This window comes from Myripristis murdjan, chromosome 12, assembly GCF_902150065.1.
Source record: "Myripristis murdjan chromosome 12, fMyrMur1.1, whole genome shotgun sequence".
NCBI lineage: Eukaryota > Metazoa > Chordata > Actinopteri > Holocentriformes > Holocentridae > Myripristis > Myripristis murdjan.
The window spans coordinates 2,496,330-2,516,143 of record NC_043991.1 but is presented as its reverse complement, the minus strand read 5'-3'; the positions used below and the strand labels follow the sequence as shown (position 1 = coordinate 2,516,143).

At 43.2% G+C, this 19,814-nt stretch overlaps 1 protein-coding gene and 1 long non-coding RNA gene across 2 annotated transcripts in view; one reads left to right on the top strand and one right to left on the bottom strand.

The window, feature by feature from the left end:
* Positions 1-17,565, top strand: part of LOC115369195 (NACHT, LRR and PYD domains-containing protein 12-like) — a gene marked incomplete at its 5' end in the record, with an annotated part of 38,881 nt that extends 21,316 nt beyond the window's left edge. The window contains 5 exons of the mRNA XM_030065763.1: positions 13,376-13,546; positions 13,749-13,919; positions 15,387-15,471; positions 15,940-15,964; positions 16,969-17,565. Coding sequence (XP_029921623.1) covers positions 13,376-13,546; positions 13,749-13,919; positions 15,387-15,471; positions 15,940-15,964; positions 16,969-17,525 — 1,009 coding nt within the window. The remainder of the gene's footprint in view (positions 1-13,375; positions 13,547-13,748; positions 13,920-15,386; positions 15,472-15,939; positions 15,965-16,968) is intronic.
* LOC115369209 (uncharacterized) lies at positions 700-3,613 on the bottom strand. The gene is made up of 3 exons (XR_003929141.1): positions 3,383-3,613; positions 2,089-2,169; positions 700-1,028 (listed from the first exon to the last, which is right to left on the bottom strand). It is a non-coding gene; the product is annotated as an uncharacterized LOC115369209 (long non-coding RNA).
* Positions 17,566-19,814: the final 2,249 nt, after the last annotated feature.

The window sequence follows — 19,814 nt, the reverse complement described above, 5'->3', positions numbered from 1 at the left end:
GTTTTTGTTTTGATTACTACTTTACTTCTTGTATTTATTTCATGCATTTTTAACATTGTACTTATTTTATTCATTTTTAACAGTACAGCACTTTGGTCAACTTGGGTTGTTTTTAAATGTGCTTTATAAATAAATTTGATTTGATTTGATTTGATGTTCAGCTTGGGCTGCTGTTGGTGCCAGAGTGACCGATACAACCACACTGGCTGCCTGGCCACTGATGCTGGTTGAAGAGTGGGATGCTGTCCCACAGCAGTGTGTGAGCAGGCCGGTGAGCAGCATGAGGAGGAGGAGCCAGGCTGTTGTGGCTGTGTCTGGTTCTTCCACACACTACTGAGGCTCCTGCTTGTTACATGGATCAATTGTTAAATTGCCAATATGTCTTGATTGTTCAAACTTCAATCATCCAGTCCATCAAACACCAAACAAGAGTCAACGGCAGAATCAGCTGTTTGGCATTGGTAGAGAAGACTTGGCATTTTCATGGCCGCAACCCACATCCTCAGCTCTGCTGTTCATCCCACAAATGTTCCTTACAGATGTGGCCCCATGTAAAAGGGAAATAAACAGACTTTCCAACAGTATGAGATTTATTGCCAAGAATCATTGTTACAAAAAAGAAATCATCTACCAAACACAAATTTCCTTACTTTTTGTGTGATGTTTATGAATACGGTTTTATGGACAGTTTTGTGGTTGTTTAATGGGTTTTTTTGGGTTTTTTTTTTAGAAATTTTGAGACTCTCTCTCTGTGTGTGTGTGTGTGTGTGTGTGTGTGTGTGTGTCTGTGTGTGAGAAGCCCCCTCAGGATCCACGGGCCCAGACTTTCCCGTCCCTGTGCTCTGCTGGGCCAGGCCTCCAGACTCTCACAGGTTTGGTGAACTTATGGCAGTTTCTTTTGTAAAAAATAAAGTTCATTTTGTTTTCCTCTTCATCTGTTGCTGGTTACAAGTTTTTGTAAAATCCCAGCATGCAATGCGTCACAGGCGCTCTCCTGGAGGGACGCAGCTCCATTCCTCCACGAGATCCTGGACATAGAGAGATTTTACATTTTAAAATCATTACATCATTATATTATTAGATGTTATTGCACATATAATTATTGTCACAAGCTGCTCAACACCAAACACACTGCATGCTGGGATGTCCTGACCGCAGCGTCTGCCAAATGTCAAATGTGTAATCATATGAATATGTCATATTGTATGTATGACTTTGTAGCAGGGCTGCAAGTATGAAGAGTTTAACAGGATTTCTCACAGCAGGCTTGTAACTTTGTGCTGATCTTTCTCTCATCTGATTCCTAAACTTCCTGAATTATTAAAAACCTCATGTGCCCGCTCAGGGCTTTCTGGACATTTTCATATTTGTCTGTTGTCTTCATTTCTGTGTGAAACCTCGACGCCTGGTCACGTCATCTCTTTAAAAGCAGCTGGTTCATTCAGCAACAAACTGTGTAACTCTGTTCACAACTATATCCTCTCTCATTTTCTGCTCTTATGTTGCTGCTACATGTATATTTTATTGTATTATTATATTTTTCAGTATTCAGATTACCTTATTATTATTATTATTATTTTAATGTACTGTTTTGGTCTCTTTGTAACAATCGCCGTACTATAAATGTAAGGAGAAAGCACAACGCGTTTTTAAGGTGACGGGCGGATACATTCAGACAATGTGGTGAAGCTGCTGGCTAGTAATTAAATATTTTTTCCTACAGAATAGCAACAAAATCAAAAGTTCTACACTCCTAAATCAAGTAAAAATTATTAACAAATGAAAAAACTCCTGAACAAAACCCGCATTATAGTAACCCGGCCACAGTCCAAAGTTCATATGAATATGCATTCTACAACTTAAACAACAATCAACCACATAGCCTAAGTCTGAAGCTACACCTGGAGGCAGACAGAGGTGCCGTTACATCTCATTTTAATAAAAGCACTCTGACTGTGCTTGTGGCTGCAGGAAACTTTAGCCATTCTAAAAAAAAAAGAGCGCTGACGGGGATTTAGGACTTCACGCTGAGCTGCTGTTGTTGTCAGAGGCTTGGAGGAGCCGCAGCAACTCGACTCACTTTGTCACCTGTTTCTCTCAGCTCTGACCGGCAGCGCCCTCTGCTGGACATCCTGCATCAGTGCAGCTGCAGTCCCTTTGCCTTTGCAGCTGCAGACAGATCAGGAGTCAGTGTGCCAAAAACAAAATGAAATAAAAAGTTAGAGTAGGATCTGAAGTGCTGCTTTACTTTCAGTTTTGCTCGGTTGAAAAATAATAATTTTCCCCAACATCCAGCAACGGTGTATTCAGGCCATTTTAGAGGGAAAAATATTATAAAGTTGAAAGTTATGAGTTTTTTCCTCAGAATATCAATAATATAGCTGCATTAGAGAACAACCTCACCGTGGGAGGAGCTTGCATTATGGGAAAACTGCAACTGTTTAATGTTGATTTAAAGGGGCTGCAGCTGGCCTTAACTGAAAATACTACAACACCCAGCATGCACTGCAAACCTTCTCCCATCACCCACTTAGATTGATCCACAGTCTTGATGGAATGAGATTTTTTTTTTTTTTTTTTTTTTTTTTTTTTTACAGTAATTTCATTTTGGGCCATCATCAAGTCACTTTCTTACTAAGGACCACTAATCATTTTTAATAAGATTTACTTATTTAGACTAATAACCCGTACAGTTAATGTATCACTTTAAATGCCTGGAATCTAATATTTTGATATCAAATGTCCACAAAAACATCATCAAATCCTTTTATCGAAATGGTTGCTGATTAATTTTCTCTCAGCTGTTTTTGATTTGATTTAAAATGCTCAAGGAACCGTTTAACAGAAACATTAAAAAAAGGCTCTTTACTGAACTGGTTGGCCCCACAAAGAACTTTCTTAGAAATGGAACCTTTTTTTGATGGTTTTTGAGGCACCTTTGGAGGTATAGCGAACCCAGCCAGACCAATGGTGAAGCTTACTGATGTTTTCTGGAAGCCTTTATTTATATTCAGCCGTTTTCCCTTGTTTGAACATAAATAGATCTCTTCTCCCATCAAACTCGTCAGAGCTAAAGAAAAGATAAATTAAATAAAATGAGCTCTTACAAAATCAATCAAATTAACCTGTGTGCCTTATACATGTCTACTTGAGCATTAATTAAAATTTAGCGTCATTCAACCTATAGCATTTGACATAAACAAACAGAAAGAACTTAAAAGTTATTTTCAGCTCAATGGCACCACCATGAGTCCAAAAAATTATATACACTCCACATAACTAACACTAGCAAGACTGCTAGCATAATGAAGAAATGAACCCCTTTCCTACCATAAACAAAACAAATAACATATAAATGCATATAAAACATATTAACACACACCTTGTTCCCATCTCCAGCCAGGCGCTTAAAACATGTAAAATAAACCTTTCGGTAGTGCAGTTACCGTGCATGACCACACCGTCTGCCTTGTGCCGTCGGCTCCAAACTGACACACACAAAAATAAATAAACTCACAGACGCGAGGATCCCACCGCTTCCACCAGGGATCGTCAAAATAAAAGCATACGTTAAGTGAACACCTTAATGATGGAAACACACCTTTTTAAAGAGATATTTACAGGAGGTTCTTTAAGGAACCGTCTACACAAATGGGTCTTTAAAGAGCAGCTGGACGAGGCCTGGAACAGCCTGCAAGAAAGGAAAAAAAGCTGGATTTGACTTTATTTCCTTGTTTTTCTTCTCTTCTTTCGGTCTTTAAGGACATAAACACAGATCTGATTCAGTCACAACAAACTCAGTCAAACCAGTCACATGAAACCACAGAGATCTGTCTGGCTGAGGAGGAGCCGCCCGCAGCCTCCGCTCATCAAATCAGGTTAATATCAGAACATCGGCACATATCGGCTTTAAAATAAAATATCATATCAGCATGAAATGTAAATATACCGGCCTGGCTGTGTCTGCTGTCAGGACCGTCTCAGGGAGCGCTTTATGAAAATAAATATGGCACTTTTTACATAACCAAAGTTGAAATGGTTTTCTTATTCTGCCCAGTGAATGTGCATATTTTGAAAAGCACCACTGAGCCTTCACAATAAGAGCAGGCACAATAATAAAGTGTTGATTCCACCACAGGAGAGACTTGATTTTCTCTGCAATTATGTGGGAAAAAAATATGTGCATAAATCAGTATCCGCGTCTGCAAACGGCCTGAAGAGATGGAAAATGCCAGCATATCAGATATCATAAAAAAAAAATCCAAGTCATGCATCCCTATTTTGTCAGAATATAATTTTACTACTCCTCCCAAATTTTAATTATTGGAGAGAAATACAATGAAATATATATATAAAAATGTAATAAATAAACAATCCAAAAGTGCACAATAAAAAAAACCAGACACAAACAACTTAAAGCTGCAAGCAGCGTTGGACGGTCCCTCGCCCCCCCTTGCATGCCGGAGAGGGCGCGCGTGTCGAGGCGCAGACAATTCGTCTGTCTGATCCAGTTTTAAGGGTATTTTTCGGTGCTTTTATTTTGAAAGAGTCGGGGGGCTTTTATTTTGAAAGGCCGAGGATGTCCTAGTGTGTGCTTGACGTGGGTACTGGCAGCTGTGTCATGATCACAGCAAAATGCAGTCAGACCGAGAAATCCTCATTCAAACCAATGGAGAAATGGAGAAAACCCACCCCTGTTTGAGGTGTCACAGCTCGGTCACTGTTTGAGTGACAGACTTAATTTTAAGTTTAAATGTGTCACATGACCTTGATCTACAAATCTCGTATTTACAAGTTTTTTCCATCTTGTGCTATTTTGGAGCTATTTTTGTCACATGTCCAGACAGAGAGCAGAGCAGAGCAGAGCTCACCAAAGTCCAAAAGTGTTAAACAAGTCTTCACAGTGGCCAGAAACTTGGTCACATTAAAACAAAAATTACATACTTTTGTAGGAATTTTCGTCCTCTTTCCATCTGCACAGGTTTGGAAGCAGTTAGACTTTTAGTTTAGACGGCTGGGGCCTAATTAGTGCCAGGTGCCTGCCAAGTTTCTGCCTCTCCACACCAGAGTCCATAGGAAAAAATGAGGTTTTGGTTTTGGCCACTCCGACTTTGGTGGCCTGGGAAATCCAAACGAAACGAGTAATGACGAAATCCTTCAGAACTTTGGTTTAGCACTGTATTCTCTGTGATATATTCGTTTTTCAAGCCGCTGGCATTTACGGCCCTGGAGCCTATAGATTCAACATAAAGCGGAAATTTGGGCGAAAACGTGACTTTAAAACGCAAATTGCGGACTTCCTGTTGGTTTTAGATGGGGTGGGGGGAACGAAAGATGTCGGGCTTGATGAGATCTACATTTCGGTGCTTGTTTGGTGTTTCTATCACATTCCTGTGGGCCCCTGGGTCAGGTTTGCATGCCTAGTTGGCGCTGGCGAGCCCATTTTTGCACTTTGGGGGTCCGTTTGTCCGTTTTATCAAATTTTTCGCCAGACCTGGCCTGCGTGCCGAATTTGGTGAGCTTTGGAGCATGTTTAGGGGGTCAAATTAAGGTTTATTTTGACGTAATAATAATAATGATAAGAAGAAGAAAGAAACAGTACAGATACAACAGGGTCCTCTCCCAGAGAGGCGAGGACCCTAATTAAAATTATCAACTCATAACATCATGCTGCATTATTAATCATTGATTGTGTTTTGCTCACAGAGGGAATCAGAGCTCACTTGTATTTGTAGTGTCACTGTAAATCCACTAGATGGCGGTACACGCCCATTCTTCCATGAGTCCGATGAGGACGTGAACGCAGCACAAGTGAAAGTGAAACTTTGGTGATCATGGTGTCATGATCTAGAAGAGCTGCACACGTTCGGACGTCAGGAGAGGATTTCTGTTTCATCTTTGACTTCAAGTCCAAGAAGAAACAAGGAAAGAAACAAAGAAACAAAGAAAGAAAGAAATACAGAAACTCGTCATCATGAGACCAACTTCTGCTTCTGCTGTGAGTCGCTACTTTTTCGCATTTTTCAAGCTGCATTTTCACTGTTGAGTTCATCTGTTAGAAATAAAAAGTAAAGCAATGATCATTTTGTTTGTGATGATGAAAAAAAATCTCAGGCGGTAAAAACAAATTTTAGCCAGTTCTATACGTCAGACAGCACGTTTTTAAAGCCGTTTGATTCCGTTTATTCCACAGGAAATACAAACTGATCTGTATGTATGAAACCCGCCACTGGAAAATGGACAAATTAATTAATTAATTACTTAAAAAAATGCAAATCAATGAATAGTTTTCAAACTGAGCAGCCCCCTGTGTTTCCAGGGCCCTGAACAGGCCAGTGGCTTTTTCTTTTTTCCAGCCTGAACAGGAAGCAAAGTGTTTCCTGTTGGTCAGGGTGAGAACAGGCCTCTGGTCCCTCAAAACAGAAAAGACAATAAGGGCCAAACCTGTGGCGCCATAACAGGAAAGCATCATCTGCTTTGGAGATTTGATGGAAAGGAGTTTGTGTTTTTCTGCTGAGGCTCTGTTCTCTGAAAACAACAACAAGAAAAAGACATGAAGGGAACACGGTGCGCCACCAAAACTACTGAAAGAAAGATTTGCAGGTTTCATGACGACACCAGGATTTGCTGGTGAGCGCAGCGTCTGGAACGCAGCCTCTGGATTGGAACAGAAACAGGAAACATGTCCATGAGCTTTGCTGCATTCACACTCTGTCATTTGTGCCTTAATAAAGTGAATATGTGCTTCACAAATTATTTGTGAATCTGCATTTATTTGTGCAGATCATCAGCAGCTCCCGGCTCCTTTACAAAGACCAAACGCTGCATGCATGAAACTGGTCGCCATGACAAATTCAAATTAAAATGTAGAATTTCACTGTAATGTTCAGGCCTCAGTGTGTGTGTGTGTGTGTGTGTGTGTTATTAACCCTCTATCACCTGCGTAAATTCACTATATCATTTTCTGAGACATGGGGAAAAAAAATAATGATCAAATCAACAAAAAAGATACAGCTAATAATTAGCAAGATGTTAATGACAAAAAATTACATGAGATCCATGTAAAGAATGCCCCAAAAAATAATAATAATTAAATAAAAAATACGTACATTTGCAAAACAACAGTATTTGAAATGAAGAAGAAAAAACAACAAAAACCTTTTTATAAATATACACTAAATATAAAATAGCAACAAAATAACCGACATTTCCACAAAAATATGTTGAAACACACATTATTTATGTGCAGCTGCTCTGACTCCATTTAATACAGTTAATGCCTGTTGTCCATTAACTTATATATCATCCCTGTGGTGTGTTTGTGCGTGTGTGAGTGTGTGTGTGTGTGTGTGTGTGTGTGTGTGTGTGTGTGTGTGTGTGTGTGTTTGCACCTCTTAGACTGACTTAAATCAGAAGATGAGTGACTGTGTGGAGGAAGAGGAGGGCAGAGCAGAGTCTGCAGTGTCCAGCTGTCTGTCCATGAAGAGTGACTGGTCTAGAAGAGAACCTCCAGGCTTCAGTGCTGAACCTGGACCTTCAGACACAAAGTAAGACAGCTGTTAGAGTGCAGTGTGTGTTCACTGTTTTCTTGTGAAATCTGTTTTTGGTGCATGGAGAAAGTAGACCCAAAACTGATGCTTCAGGTCATGAGCCACATCCGCTCTTTTAGCTGAACCCCCCCCTCACAAAAAAAGGCTGCGACCAAATCATGAGCTGCTGGGAGCGACTGGGAAAGCTGGGAGCACCAGTGCTGCCAGTGGAAAAGTTAGTCTGGAGCCCTGATTTACAAGAACTAATAACATGTTTCAAACATTTGTGTTTCCAGAGGTTCCTGCCACAGAGCAGAGTCTGCAGTGTCCAGCTGTCTGTCCATGAAGAGTGACCGGTCTAAAGATCCACCTGAAAACTTCAGTGCTGAACCTGGACCTTCAGACACAAAGTAAGACAGCTGTCAGACTGTGAGCCTGATGGAATATGATGACATGAGATTATATAGCAGAGCAAGTAGTGAGGAGATCAAGAAAAGAGACTGCAAAGAGAGAAATGACTGCTCCCTGCTCTGCAATCCAGCTGTTCAACCAAAACACATCTGGGTCTGTGCTGTTTTCCACAAACTATGATGCTGTTTGATGTTTTGCACCAAAACACCTGAGAACATTTCCACGTGCACCTGCACTCACAAGTTCTTCACACACCTGTGTCTGAAGTTGAGATTCACATTGACTGACAGATAAATCTGATCCTGTGCTGCTCAGACTGATGTGCATGTGATGCACCATGGCTCACGTCACATACACACACACACACACACACAAACACACACACACACACACACACACACACACACACACACACACACGTCAGCATGGAAGTGCTTCACCGTGAGCAGTGGTGGCCAAAGTCCACAAGCCCATGACTTGAGTTAAAGTGTAGATCCTCCTGGTTAAATATCACTGCACTGCCAGTGGAAGCTGCTCCGTCAAATGTTTTACTTGAGTTAAAGTAATCTCTTTTAAAAATACTTAATTATTCAAAAGTACATTTTCATTTCAACATCAAGGTTCAAGGTAAAAAACACAAGGTTCAACACATTGCTGTATTATTTTCACCATGCATTTGGCTAAATGTTAGCTTTTTTAACCTCTGACTTCCAGATGTGTGAATGAAAATGGGTTCTCTGGGCAGCCACGGCTCTCCCCTTTGCAGACACGCCCACCTTCTGCTAATCCCATGCAGTTTGGGCCACAAAGCCTGCAGTCCACATGTGTTCTTGTGGCCTGTTGTAAAATGGTGTGTGTGTGCAGACTGGGGCCTAAACAGTCTTGGAGCTGCATCAGTTGCTTTGACTGGAAAGCTGAGACTCTTGTGGATTAAATGAGCCACATTTGATTCTTGATTTTTTGCTTTTGTTGTTGTTCAACTTTTCTTTTATGGATTAACAATAAAAAATAAAATTAAAAAATTAAAAAAAAAACATGAGCTGTCAAGGTCTTGGATTGTATTTGTCATAATCTGCTGCAAAAACTCAAAGTGGATGTCATGCTGCTTACATGGACATTTAGGGCCCTATCTTGCGCCAGACTCCCTAAACCCGCTATTTGCAGGTTTAGGATTTAGGAAGAGGCGTTCCCCCGTAAAAGTTGCTATCTTGTGCACCTCCCGCTATCCGCAAAACACCTGCGCTACCCACTATATTATGCGTAGGCGTGTTTTGGGCGTTACGCCAGTTAAACCAATCAGTGTGCCAGGTGCCATTGCCTTTAAGGGCAGGCTGCGCTATCCTAAATCCTAAATCCTAAACCCGCGATGGAGAGAGGGAGGTCGATTTTCTCAGGGGTTCTACTGAGGCTAAAGCAAGTTGGCTTTATATATATATTATATATTATATTATAGGCGAGTTAATTCGGGAGGTGGAGCCACATGTGTCCAAGTGGACGTGTCACAAGGTTGTACTGATTGAGTAAAATCCCCGGGTCACACCACACACACACAAGAGGCAGAGGTGGTACTATGTGTAAACTAATTTATTGACAAGGTAGATTGGGCAAATAAAATATTAAAAATAAAAATACAGCACAGCTGCTGGCTTATGATAAAACAATAAAACGTGCTGGGGTAAGTGTCCAATTAAAACAGTCTTTCCTCTAAACAGTCTATATGAGTAATATACTCAGTCCATTCCGGCGGCGTCCTGGTATCAGTCCGACTGTGTGCGTGGCGAGGCTCCGTCGGGGCGTGCATTGAAGCCGCCTGGGCGCGCTCTCTAACAGCCCAAACTTTAGGGATAGCGCATGAAACACGCCCACGGACCTCCAGGCGCAAATGACGGAGTCGGCATAACGGATAGCGGGTAGCAGGTGGCGCAAGATACCGTTTAGGGATAGCGGAAGTTCCTAAATCCGCAATTTGCGGGTAGCGGGTAGCGGGTGGCACAAGATAGGGCCCTTAGTCTTGTAAATACTATCTTAATTGCATTAATATTAGAATATTGCAATCCATGTAAGTGTAGTCACAGAAAGTGATGTAAGAGACCACTTACGGCATTTTAAAAAAAAATGTAAGATTTCAGTTAAAACGTAATGTTGTCTAAACATAAACTGCTTTCATCTCCACAGGGACAGGAAGAGGAGTCGAGGTGATGTGAAGGAGCAGCTGTCCTGCTGTGCTTTGTGTCAGGAGGTCCTGAGGCATCCAGTCTCCACCAGCTGTGGACACTGGTTCTGCCGACGGTGCATCACCTCAGACTGGGACCAGTCTGATCCATCAAGAGACTCTGCCTGTCCCCAGTGTGGAAAAAGATCCAGAACAAGACCTGGACTGCAGACACCCAGTCAAACCAGCCCAGTGGACGTCGGTCTGCAGGAGGTTTTAGACGAGCATAAGATCAGTCTGAGGAGGAGATGTGAATTTGTGACAGAAGGAACTGCTGCAGCAGGAAGTGGAACCCCCCTCAACAGGATCTACACTGAGCTCTACATCACAGAGGGGCGGAGTGAAGAGGTTAATACCCAACATGAGGTGTGGCAGCTGGAGACAACATCCAAGATGGAGACCCTCCATGACACTCCAATCAAGTGCCAGGACATCTTTAAACCCTTACCTGGCCAAGACACACACATCAGAGTAGTTGTGACGCAGGGCGTTGCTGGGATTGGAAAAACCTTCTCAGTGCAGAAGTTCACTCTGGACTGGGCAGAGGGCTTGGAAAACCAACATGTCAGTCTTGTGGTTCTGCTTTCGTTCCGGGAGCTGAACTTGATCAAAGATGAGCGCTACAGTCTTCTCCAGCTGCCCCGTGTTTTCCATCCAACATTACAGACGGTCACAGCAGAGAAGCTCGCCGTCTGTAAAGTCGTGTTCATCTTTGACGGCCTGGATGAAAGCAGGTTTTTATTGGATTTCCAGAACAATGAGGTCGTGTCTGATGTCACACAGACATCATCAGTAGATGTGCTGTTGACAAACCTCATCAAGGGGAATCTGCTTCCCTCGGCTCTCCTCTGGATAACGTCCAGACCTGCGGCGGCCAATCAGATCCCTCCAACATGTGTGGACAGGGGAACAGAAGTGCGAGGGTTCACTGACCTCCAGAAGGAGGAGTACTTCAGGAGGAGATCCAGTGATGAGAAGCTGTCCAGCAGAATCATCTCACATATCAAGGTGTCCAGGAGCCTCCACATCATGTGCCACATCCCAGTCTTCTGCTGGATCACTGCTACAGTTCTGGAGCACATGTTGACCACAGACCAGAGAGGAGAGCTGCCCAAGAGCCTGACTGAGATGTACTCACACTTCCTGCTGGTTCAGACACAGAGGAAGAGGCACAAGTACAATGAGAGACATGACAGGAGCCAGCAGGAGCTGATGGAGACTGACAGGGAAGTTCTTCTGAAGCTGGGCAGGCTGGCATTTGAACATCTGGAGAAAGGCAACCTGATGTTCTACCAAGAAGACCTGGAGGAGTGTGGTCTTGATGTCAGAGAGGCCTCAGTGTACTCAGGAGTGTGCACAGAGATCTTCAAAACCGAGTGTGTGCTCTTCCAGAGAAAAGTCTACTGCTTTGTTCATCTGAGCATTCAGGAGTTTCTCGCTGCAGTCTACATCTTCCACTGCTACACCAACAGGAACACAGAGGTACTGGCCAGAGTCATGAGGAGTAAATGGAATAACAACAGGCCATCGCTGGATATCTTCCTGAAGAAAGCCATGTCTGTAGCCCTGCAGAGCAAAAATGGTCACCTGGACCTCTTTGTCCGTTTCCTTCATGGCCTCTCACTGGAGTCCAACCTGAAGCTCTTAGGAGGCCTGCTGGGTCAGACAGAGAGCAGACCAGAAGACATCCAGAGAATCATCAACTACCTGAAGGAGATGAACACCTACAGTGCCTCTCCTGACAGAAGCATCAACATCTTCCACTGTTTGATGGAGATGAATGACCTCTCAGTACATCAGGATATCCAAGAGTTCCTGAAGTCAGAGAACAGATCAGAGAAGGAACTCTCTGCGATCCACTGCTCAGCTCTGGCCTACATGCTGCAGATGTCAGAGGAGGTTCTGGATGAGTTGGACCTGCAGGCGTACAACACATCAGTGGAGGGACGACGGAGACTGATCCCAGCTGTGAGGAACTGCAGGAAGGCTCGGTTAGTCCTGATGTCAAATCAACATTATACAAACAGTGTAGAGCTGCTTCCATACCTGACACCATCAGAAATACATTAAAGATATGTAGTTCTCTAAATATTCAGATAAAGGATTGAGAGAAAAAATATACTTCAGGCAGTCCAGGGTAAAAAGAGGCAAAATGATGGTGATGCCCACAGCAGCTCACCCCTACAAAATACTTCAAAATCAGAGTTTTTGCTGTGTAATTGAACTTGAGCATCAGGTTTCTACTGCTTGGTTTCTTCTGATATTACACATGAAGCGCGTTTCAAAAAATTTGTATCCTGTAATACAATTTAATATTACTATAATATAACACTATATAAACACAAGAAAATCACAGACTTGACATTAAGGGCTCTAGTTTCGCAGACCAGGTGTGGCGGGGGCGTAGCGCAGATGCGCTTCGCCAACTGGGTGTGGCCAGGCGGATTTTCCAAGTTTGGCACGCTGTTCTCGGTGGCGCAAGTACTCCGCCGTCCCTCCTACCGGCGGAGGGGAGGAGAGAAGGCATGGAGTGGGTTTGACACAGCCGATTCACATGTAACCAATCAAATGAGCCCCTGTCCTTGCCTTTAAAATGCGCTGCGTGATGAAAGTAATGAAAGTTTACACAGCTGACAGGGAGGTCTACTGCCGCAGGCGGAGCAGAGCCCAGGACACAGGCGCGGAGCGGAGACCGGCGAGCAGTGCGGACACGTCACCAAAACCTCACAGGCAGGCTTCCGGGATGTCAGACACATGAACAATGCAATAAATACCGAAAAAAGCACATACACATACAGCACATACATATATCTCCATATCAACTCCATATCAACTGTCCCGTCACAGCTGATGTCAGATGAAAGGAGATTGGCACCGTTTGTGCTGATTGTGAGGTTTTGGTGATGTGCGCCAGCCAGCCAAACTTCCACTACGCCGGCCCCGCGCCACCTTGCGCTGAAAGTAGACGTGGTTTCAGATGGCGAGCTTTTGGCGCACCTCGGCGAAGCCTTTTGGCACGAAACTGTCACTGCGCCAAGCCGAATCTGTCGGCACCTCCCCCCGCTGCGCCACCACTCCCATCTCGGCGAACCTCCGCTTGCGAAACTTGGAAACTGTCCGCCTCTGCCGTTTCGCCGGTCGAAACTAGCTCTGCGCGGGGTTCGCCTCACTGCACCACCCCGCGCTGCGCCGGGAAACTAGAGCCCTCAATCTGTAATTACAGACTTTCTGGCTGTGGACTCTCAGAGACTCACTGGGAAACCGTGGCCTCGGCTCTGAAGTCCAACCCCCATCTGACAGAGCTGGACCTGAGTGAGAACCTGCTGCAGGATTCAGGAGTGGAGCTGCTGTCTGCTGGACTGGAGAGTCCAAACTGCAGACTGGAGACTCTCAGGTCAGACTGCACTTTTTAATGATGTGTGAACATGTAATATTCAGTTAGTTCAACAGGAGTTTTATAGGCTTATTATTAATATAATTGTTATAATAACTATTTCATTTGTTTGTCCTGCCTTTTTCAATATTTTGAAAAATTTCTGACTGATAAATATCCAAAACACTGGAAATTATAGCTACATATTTTATTCTTCATTCAGATTGAGGCGCTGTGAGTTGTCAGAGAGCAGCTGTGCTTCTCTGGCCTCGGCTCTGAAGTCCAACCCCCATCTGACAGAGCTGGACCTGAGTAAGAACAAGCTGCAGGATTCAGGAGTGAAGCTGCTGTCTGCTGGACTGGAGAGTCCAAACTGCAGACTGGAGACTCTCAGGTCAGACTGCACTTTTTAATGATGTGTGAACATGTAATATTCTGTTAGTTTAACAGGAGTTCTTGTGTGTTGAAACGAAAAACTGAATTTCAGTGATGATATTGTACATTATTTCAACATGCAGGGGTCCAAAAGGCCTCCGTCTGTGGGAATCTGATATTTATTGTGGTAATTCCACAGAACGTATAGAGGACACCATCATCGAGGTCTTGGTCCAACTATAGATTCACAAAGGATTCCAATATTTTCTTTGATGAATCATCAGGGACTAAAATCCCATGTGGGCATATCAGTGCATTCTGGTATCTTTCACAGATTAGGCATGATGGGATGGAGTTGATATGTCCAACTTTTCCCATCCTGATCACATTCCCTCATGGTAACTGTTGTGTTGTAGCTGTTCTGAACCTCAGCTAAACCTTTAGGACCTCTTGTTTTTCATTGATTATTATTTTGATCATCTTCACACACTTTTTCCCAGCTCACCTACTTCCCATGCAAAACTTTGTTTAAACTCTGCAGACTGACAGACGACCACGCCAAATGAACATTTTGTATATTTCAGGATATTTTCTGTCTCTAGTCCCTCAGACTGAGCCATATGAACACAGTGGACTGTCACCATGTTTTTGACTGAATACCGTGATATCCATATTGTGAGGATACTGTTAGGATGACTGGTTGGTGCTTTCATCAAAGTGTAAATTAGTGCTAAACAGTCATTAGTGATATGGATATGATGAGCGAGCAGGCTGAGGCCAATAACAGAGCAGCGAGGAGCGTCTAATGAGTTGACAAAACTGCATCCCTTTACTGTAATGCAGCCTTTAAAAGCAGGAGAGGACAACACTGATGCCACAAGATATTACCATATCCCAAATCCCACATGATATCTGATCTCATATCACAGTATCCATATTATATCAATATATTGATGGGCCCACCTCTACTGCCATCACCTGGTCAGTCTGTTGAAATGCTAATAACTTAACCTGATTGGTCAAGAGACTGGGTGCTGGTGTCATGTGATGCAGAAGCTCTTGTTCTCCAGTTTTACTCTGAGAAGATGGTAGACTGAAGGCATCTGAGGACTTTTCACTGAGCCATTCATTTGTTATTTATGGACGGACCTATGGCTGTTTTCACGTCTACCGTATTTAGCACTGAATTTGAATCATTTTGGACCTTTTATCATTTCTTGCTTTCATTGTCTGTTAATTTTATTTTTTTTTTTAAATATTTTGATGTCTTTTCATTTCAGGTGTTATCTTTATCTTTTCATTTACTCTGATGGTTTTGTAAAGCACTTTGGAACTTTGCTTTAATGGTGAAATATAAATATAAATGAGTTTTATCAGTATTATTATTAATATAATTGTTATAATCACTATTTCATTGGTTTGTCCTGCCTTTTTGAATATGAATATGTTCAAAAATGTTTGAATATTTGAATATGTCTTTCTTCAGATTGAGGAGCTGCAGCTTGACAGAGAGCAGCTGTGCTTCTCTGGCCTCGGCTCTGAAGTCCAACCCCCATCTGACAGAGCTGGACCTGAGTGAGAACCTGCTGCAGGATTCAGGAGTGGAGCTGCTGTCTGCTCTGGTGGAGAGTCCACACTGCAGACTGAAGACTCTCAGGTCAGTAGAGGGGTGGAGTCAGTCCTCTGAGGTCAGTAGAGGGGTGGAGTCAGTCCTAGAGGGGTGGAGTCAGTCCTCTGAGGTCAGCAGAGGGGTGGAGTCAGTCCTCTGAGGTCAGCAGAGGGGTGGAGTCAGTCCTCTGAGGTCAGTAGAGGGGTGGAGTCAGTCCTCTCAGGTCAGTAGAGGGGTGGAGTCAGTCCTCTGAGGTCAGTGGCCTCAGGACTGGACAGACAGACAGAGAGAGATCAGCCAATCAGAGCAGCCACAGGTGTGTTAGGATCATGTGCTTGAGTTGACCTGCAGGTGATGATGATGATGATGAAGAGGATGATGATGATGGTTTTGTGTTCATCCCTACAGGCTGGAACATGTAGAAGACTGGATTCCAGCTGACAGCCTGAGAGGATGTGAGTACTGACACACACACACACACACACACACAGAGAGAGAGAGAGAGAGAGAGAGAGAGAGAGAGAGAGAGAGAGAGAGAGAATTCAGAAAATATATATTGAATAAAATGATGTATATCATGCGGTGCAGAGCTCCAGCTTGTCCAGGCTGAGTCGTGGGTTTGAATCCCACCTCAGGCCCTTTGCTGCAGGGCGGCCCCTCTCTCTCCCCGGCCTTTCCTGTCTCTCTCTGCTGAGTCCAATCAAAGCTACAATGACAAAAAAACAACTTTAAAAAAAAAAACAAAAGTTTTCCTCTGTGTTGATTTATCTCATACATAAGCCTGGTATTTTTTTCCTTTATTAGTGAAAGAAAGGTGAACAAGTCGAGTGCACAGAGTGACAACATTAGAAAACATATTAGAAAAGGAGAAGACAGGACTGAACAGATGTGGAAAGAAAGAAAGAACCAGACAGGAACTCAAACAAAACAAAACAGAAAATATGAAGAAGAAAAAAAAATTAAGAAAGCAAATCAATTGTAGTTTACTTTTGGTGTGTGTGTGTGTGTCTGTGTGGGTGTGTGTGTGTGTGTGTCTGTGTGTGTGTGTGTGTGTGTAAGGGGGGGTGTATGATGAGGGTAGGGGGCAGGCAAGGACAGAGTGGTAGAGAAAAAGAGAGGGAGATATAAGAGATAAAAAAAACCTGAAGGAGAAAAAGTAGAAAAAAAGGTCTCATTTGTTTAATTTTTGATATGTATTTGTTTTTCTCTGGTATTTTGGGTGGATATGAAATCTGCCTTACAAACTGAACCATAAAAGGGCATTAAAACAATAAACTAAACAAGCAAATCCTCTTTAAAAATGAATGAAAACCAAACTCAAATTGAAAACACAAAGTGTAAAATGACATTAGTTTTTATTTTAAATGAAAAATGCAAAACTATAATAACCTTATAAGAGCCAAGAGAGTGTGAGTGAATGATGCTTTCTGAGGTGTGTTGTGTGTCTTCTCCCCATCAGATGCCTGTGATCTCACACTGGATCCAAACACAGCGTACAGAAACCTCCGTCTGTCTGAGGACAACAGGAAGGTGACGTGGGCGAGAGAGTGGCAGCCGTATCCTGTTCACCCAGAGAGATTTGACCAGTGGCCTCAGGTTCTGTGTAGAGAAGGTCTGACTGGGCGATGTTACTGGGAGGTCCAGTGGAGTGGAAGGGTTCATATTGCAGTGACTTACAGAGGAATCAGAAGAAGTGGTGATGACTCTTGGCTTGGACTCAATAAACAGTCCTGGAGTCTGTGGTGCTCTGATAATGATAACAGCTACTCTGTCAGACACAACAGGAAGGACACCAGCATCTCTGTCCGTCCCCGTGGATCTCGCAGAGTAGCAGTGTATCTGGACTGCTCTGCTGGGACTGTGTCCTTCTACAGAGTCTCTTCTGACAGACTGAGACTCCTGCACACCTTCAGCTCCACCTTCACTGAGCCGCTCCTCCCTGGGTTTACTTTGTGGTCATCTGGTTCTTCTATTGTGGTTAAGCTGCCAGTTTCTCAGAAACAAACTCTGACCTGAAAGTGTTTAGAACATGTTTGGCTGATTTGTGGTTTATGGTTGATTTTTTTTTTTTTATTGTATCAGGCATCTTGGTGGATAATTGTTAATTGATTGATTGGACAGGTGCATAAATATAATAAGTCATTATAATGTTTGTATATTCAAATCTTAATGTTGTGCAAAAGTGTCATTTAAACCTCCTCCTCCACTGATTGATTTTTTTTTGTATTTCTAGTCAGTAAATACAGATGTGAGAATGACAGCACATTGCTCACTGGAGAGCTGTGACTGGAGCCCCTCTCCTTTTGTGCCCCTCCCTTCACCTGTTGATCTCCAAGTCACATTAAGATGTTTAACGGTCTATACCTGATGTTTTACTTTCAACAGATTTGTATTTCATTTTGGACAGTGCACATTAATAAACACATGACTGTAAATGTGTCAGAGGCTTTTCTCACCTGCAGCCCCTGGCCAGGTGTTACATAGGTTTCCTAAAACTGAAGACGCTTGGTGGGTGGGTGGGTGTGTGTGTGTGTGTGTGTGTGTGTGTGTGTGTGGACATTATTTAGGCACCAGGACTTCATAAAGCAAGGAGACAATAAGGTGCATAAATGCATGAATGCAGCAAAGCTAAAGCTGTGGAAGGTGCAGGAGTAAGCAGGGCCAGCAGGGGGAGCTGGACTGAGGACAGCAGGGAGACAGAGCCAGCAGCCACATCCATGCAGCAACACACACACACACACACACACACACACACACACACACACACACACACTTTCTCTCTGCGGCCCCTCTCTGTGTTTTACCTAACGTATGAGTGGAAGAGTGAAACCCCTTTTTACCGTAAGTGTTGCAATATAGGGACCTCTGTGCTTAAAATAATGTGGGAGGAGGGTAAGGGGGGTTAGGGTTTGAGTGCTGCAGGATTTGCTCTGTGGTGATCAGAGGATTTAAAAAGTGGAGTCAAACCTTCAGGAATCTGAAAACTGATCAAAAAACGTGACGGTCGGATGTTTTTTTTTTGTTTGTTTTTTTTTAAGAGCAGGAATCATCTGGAGGCCTGAAAACTACCTGGACCTTTTCCCCTTAGAGGTTCCCTGGTCTCGCTTCAGACGCTCTCCGCATTCCCACTTGGGAGCCGCATGTTACAGCCAGGGTCAAAGGCCACGCTGAGGAGCATTTTGATATTTATTAATGCGTTTTTCCAGCTGCTCTGACGATTTGATCCAGAACCTTCAGTTCATAAAAGCTGAGAGAGGAGAGTCAGAGAGCGACTCTGCCAGCATCTTAGAAAGCAATTTCTCCAAACGGGGCCATTTCCACGGCTGGCCTCGGGGCTGTCAGGAGTTCAAACACTAATTCCAATACGAGGGAAAAATATGTGGAGGATTTATAGCGGCTGGAGAATTTTATTACCAGATAAATAAAGAAATAAAGAAATGGCTGCAGCAGGTCAGTTATGTCGAAGCTGCACTCCACTGCAAGCGACCCGTTAATGTACTGGTTTAATGTCAGGCCTAACCCTAAAACAAATGTATGTTTTGTTTTGATTTTCAAAGTGGGGCCCGGGGACCCACAGGGGGCCTCGAGGGGCCTCAAGGGGGTCCTCAACCAGACGAGGACAGGTTTAATTTCACTGTAATGTAATTCACTGTAAACTGTTAGAACAAGGAAAATGTATGAGTGCTCATTTATCAACAATTTGACAAAACAAAATCAGAAAAAAATCAAGTGTTCAAGTGTGACATTGTGACTTGATTTCTCTCAGACACGGGCAAAATTAGGGAACTGGCAAAAAAAATAAACCCGCAAAAATGGTAAAAAAAAAAAAAAAAAAAAAAGCTAACAAACATAGATAAATGTTTATATAGACATAAAAATGATGAAAAATTATATTTATGATGATTAAAATGTATCATTTAAATATTTTTTCAGCCAGTTTCACCTGAACAATTCAAATGTTTGTGAAGCTGAACACAAACCAAAGCATCTCTCTGTTTTTATTTTTATTTTTATTTTTATTTTGGGGGGGTAAAGTGTTGTGTCTGCTCCAGCAGCGTCATCCTGTGTGTCAGTGTGAGCATGAAGTAATTAGGAAGCCGGCGCTCTAATTAAACTGCAACAGGTCGTCTCCGTAATCTGACTGATCAAAGACACGGCCGAGCGGCGGGACGATTCCCATAAAGCACAGCTAGCTGGGGGATTTAGGGAGGGGTGTGTGTGTGTGTGTGTGTGTGTGTGTGTGGTGGGGGGCTGTCAGAGGGTGCATGTGCGATGCCCATTTACGGTCACTACTTTAACCTGAAA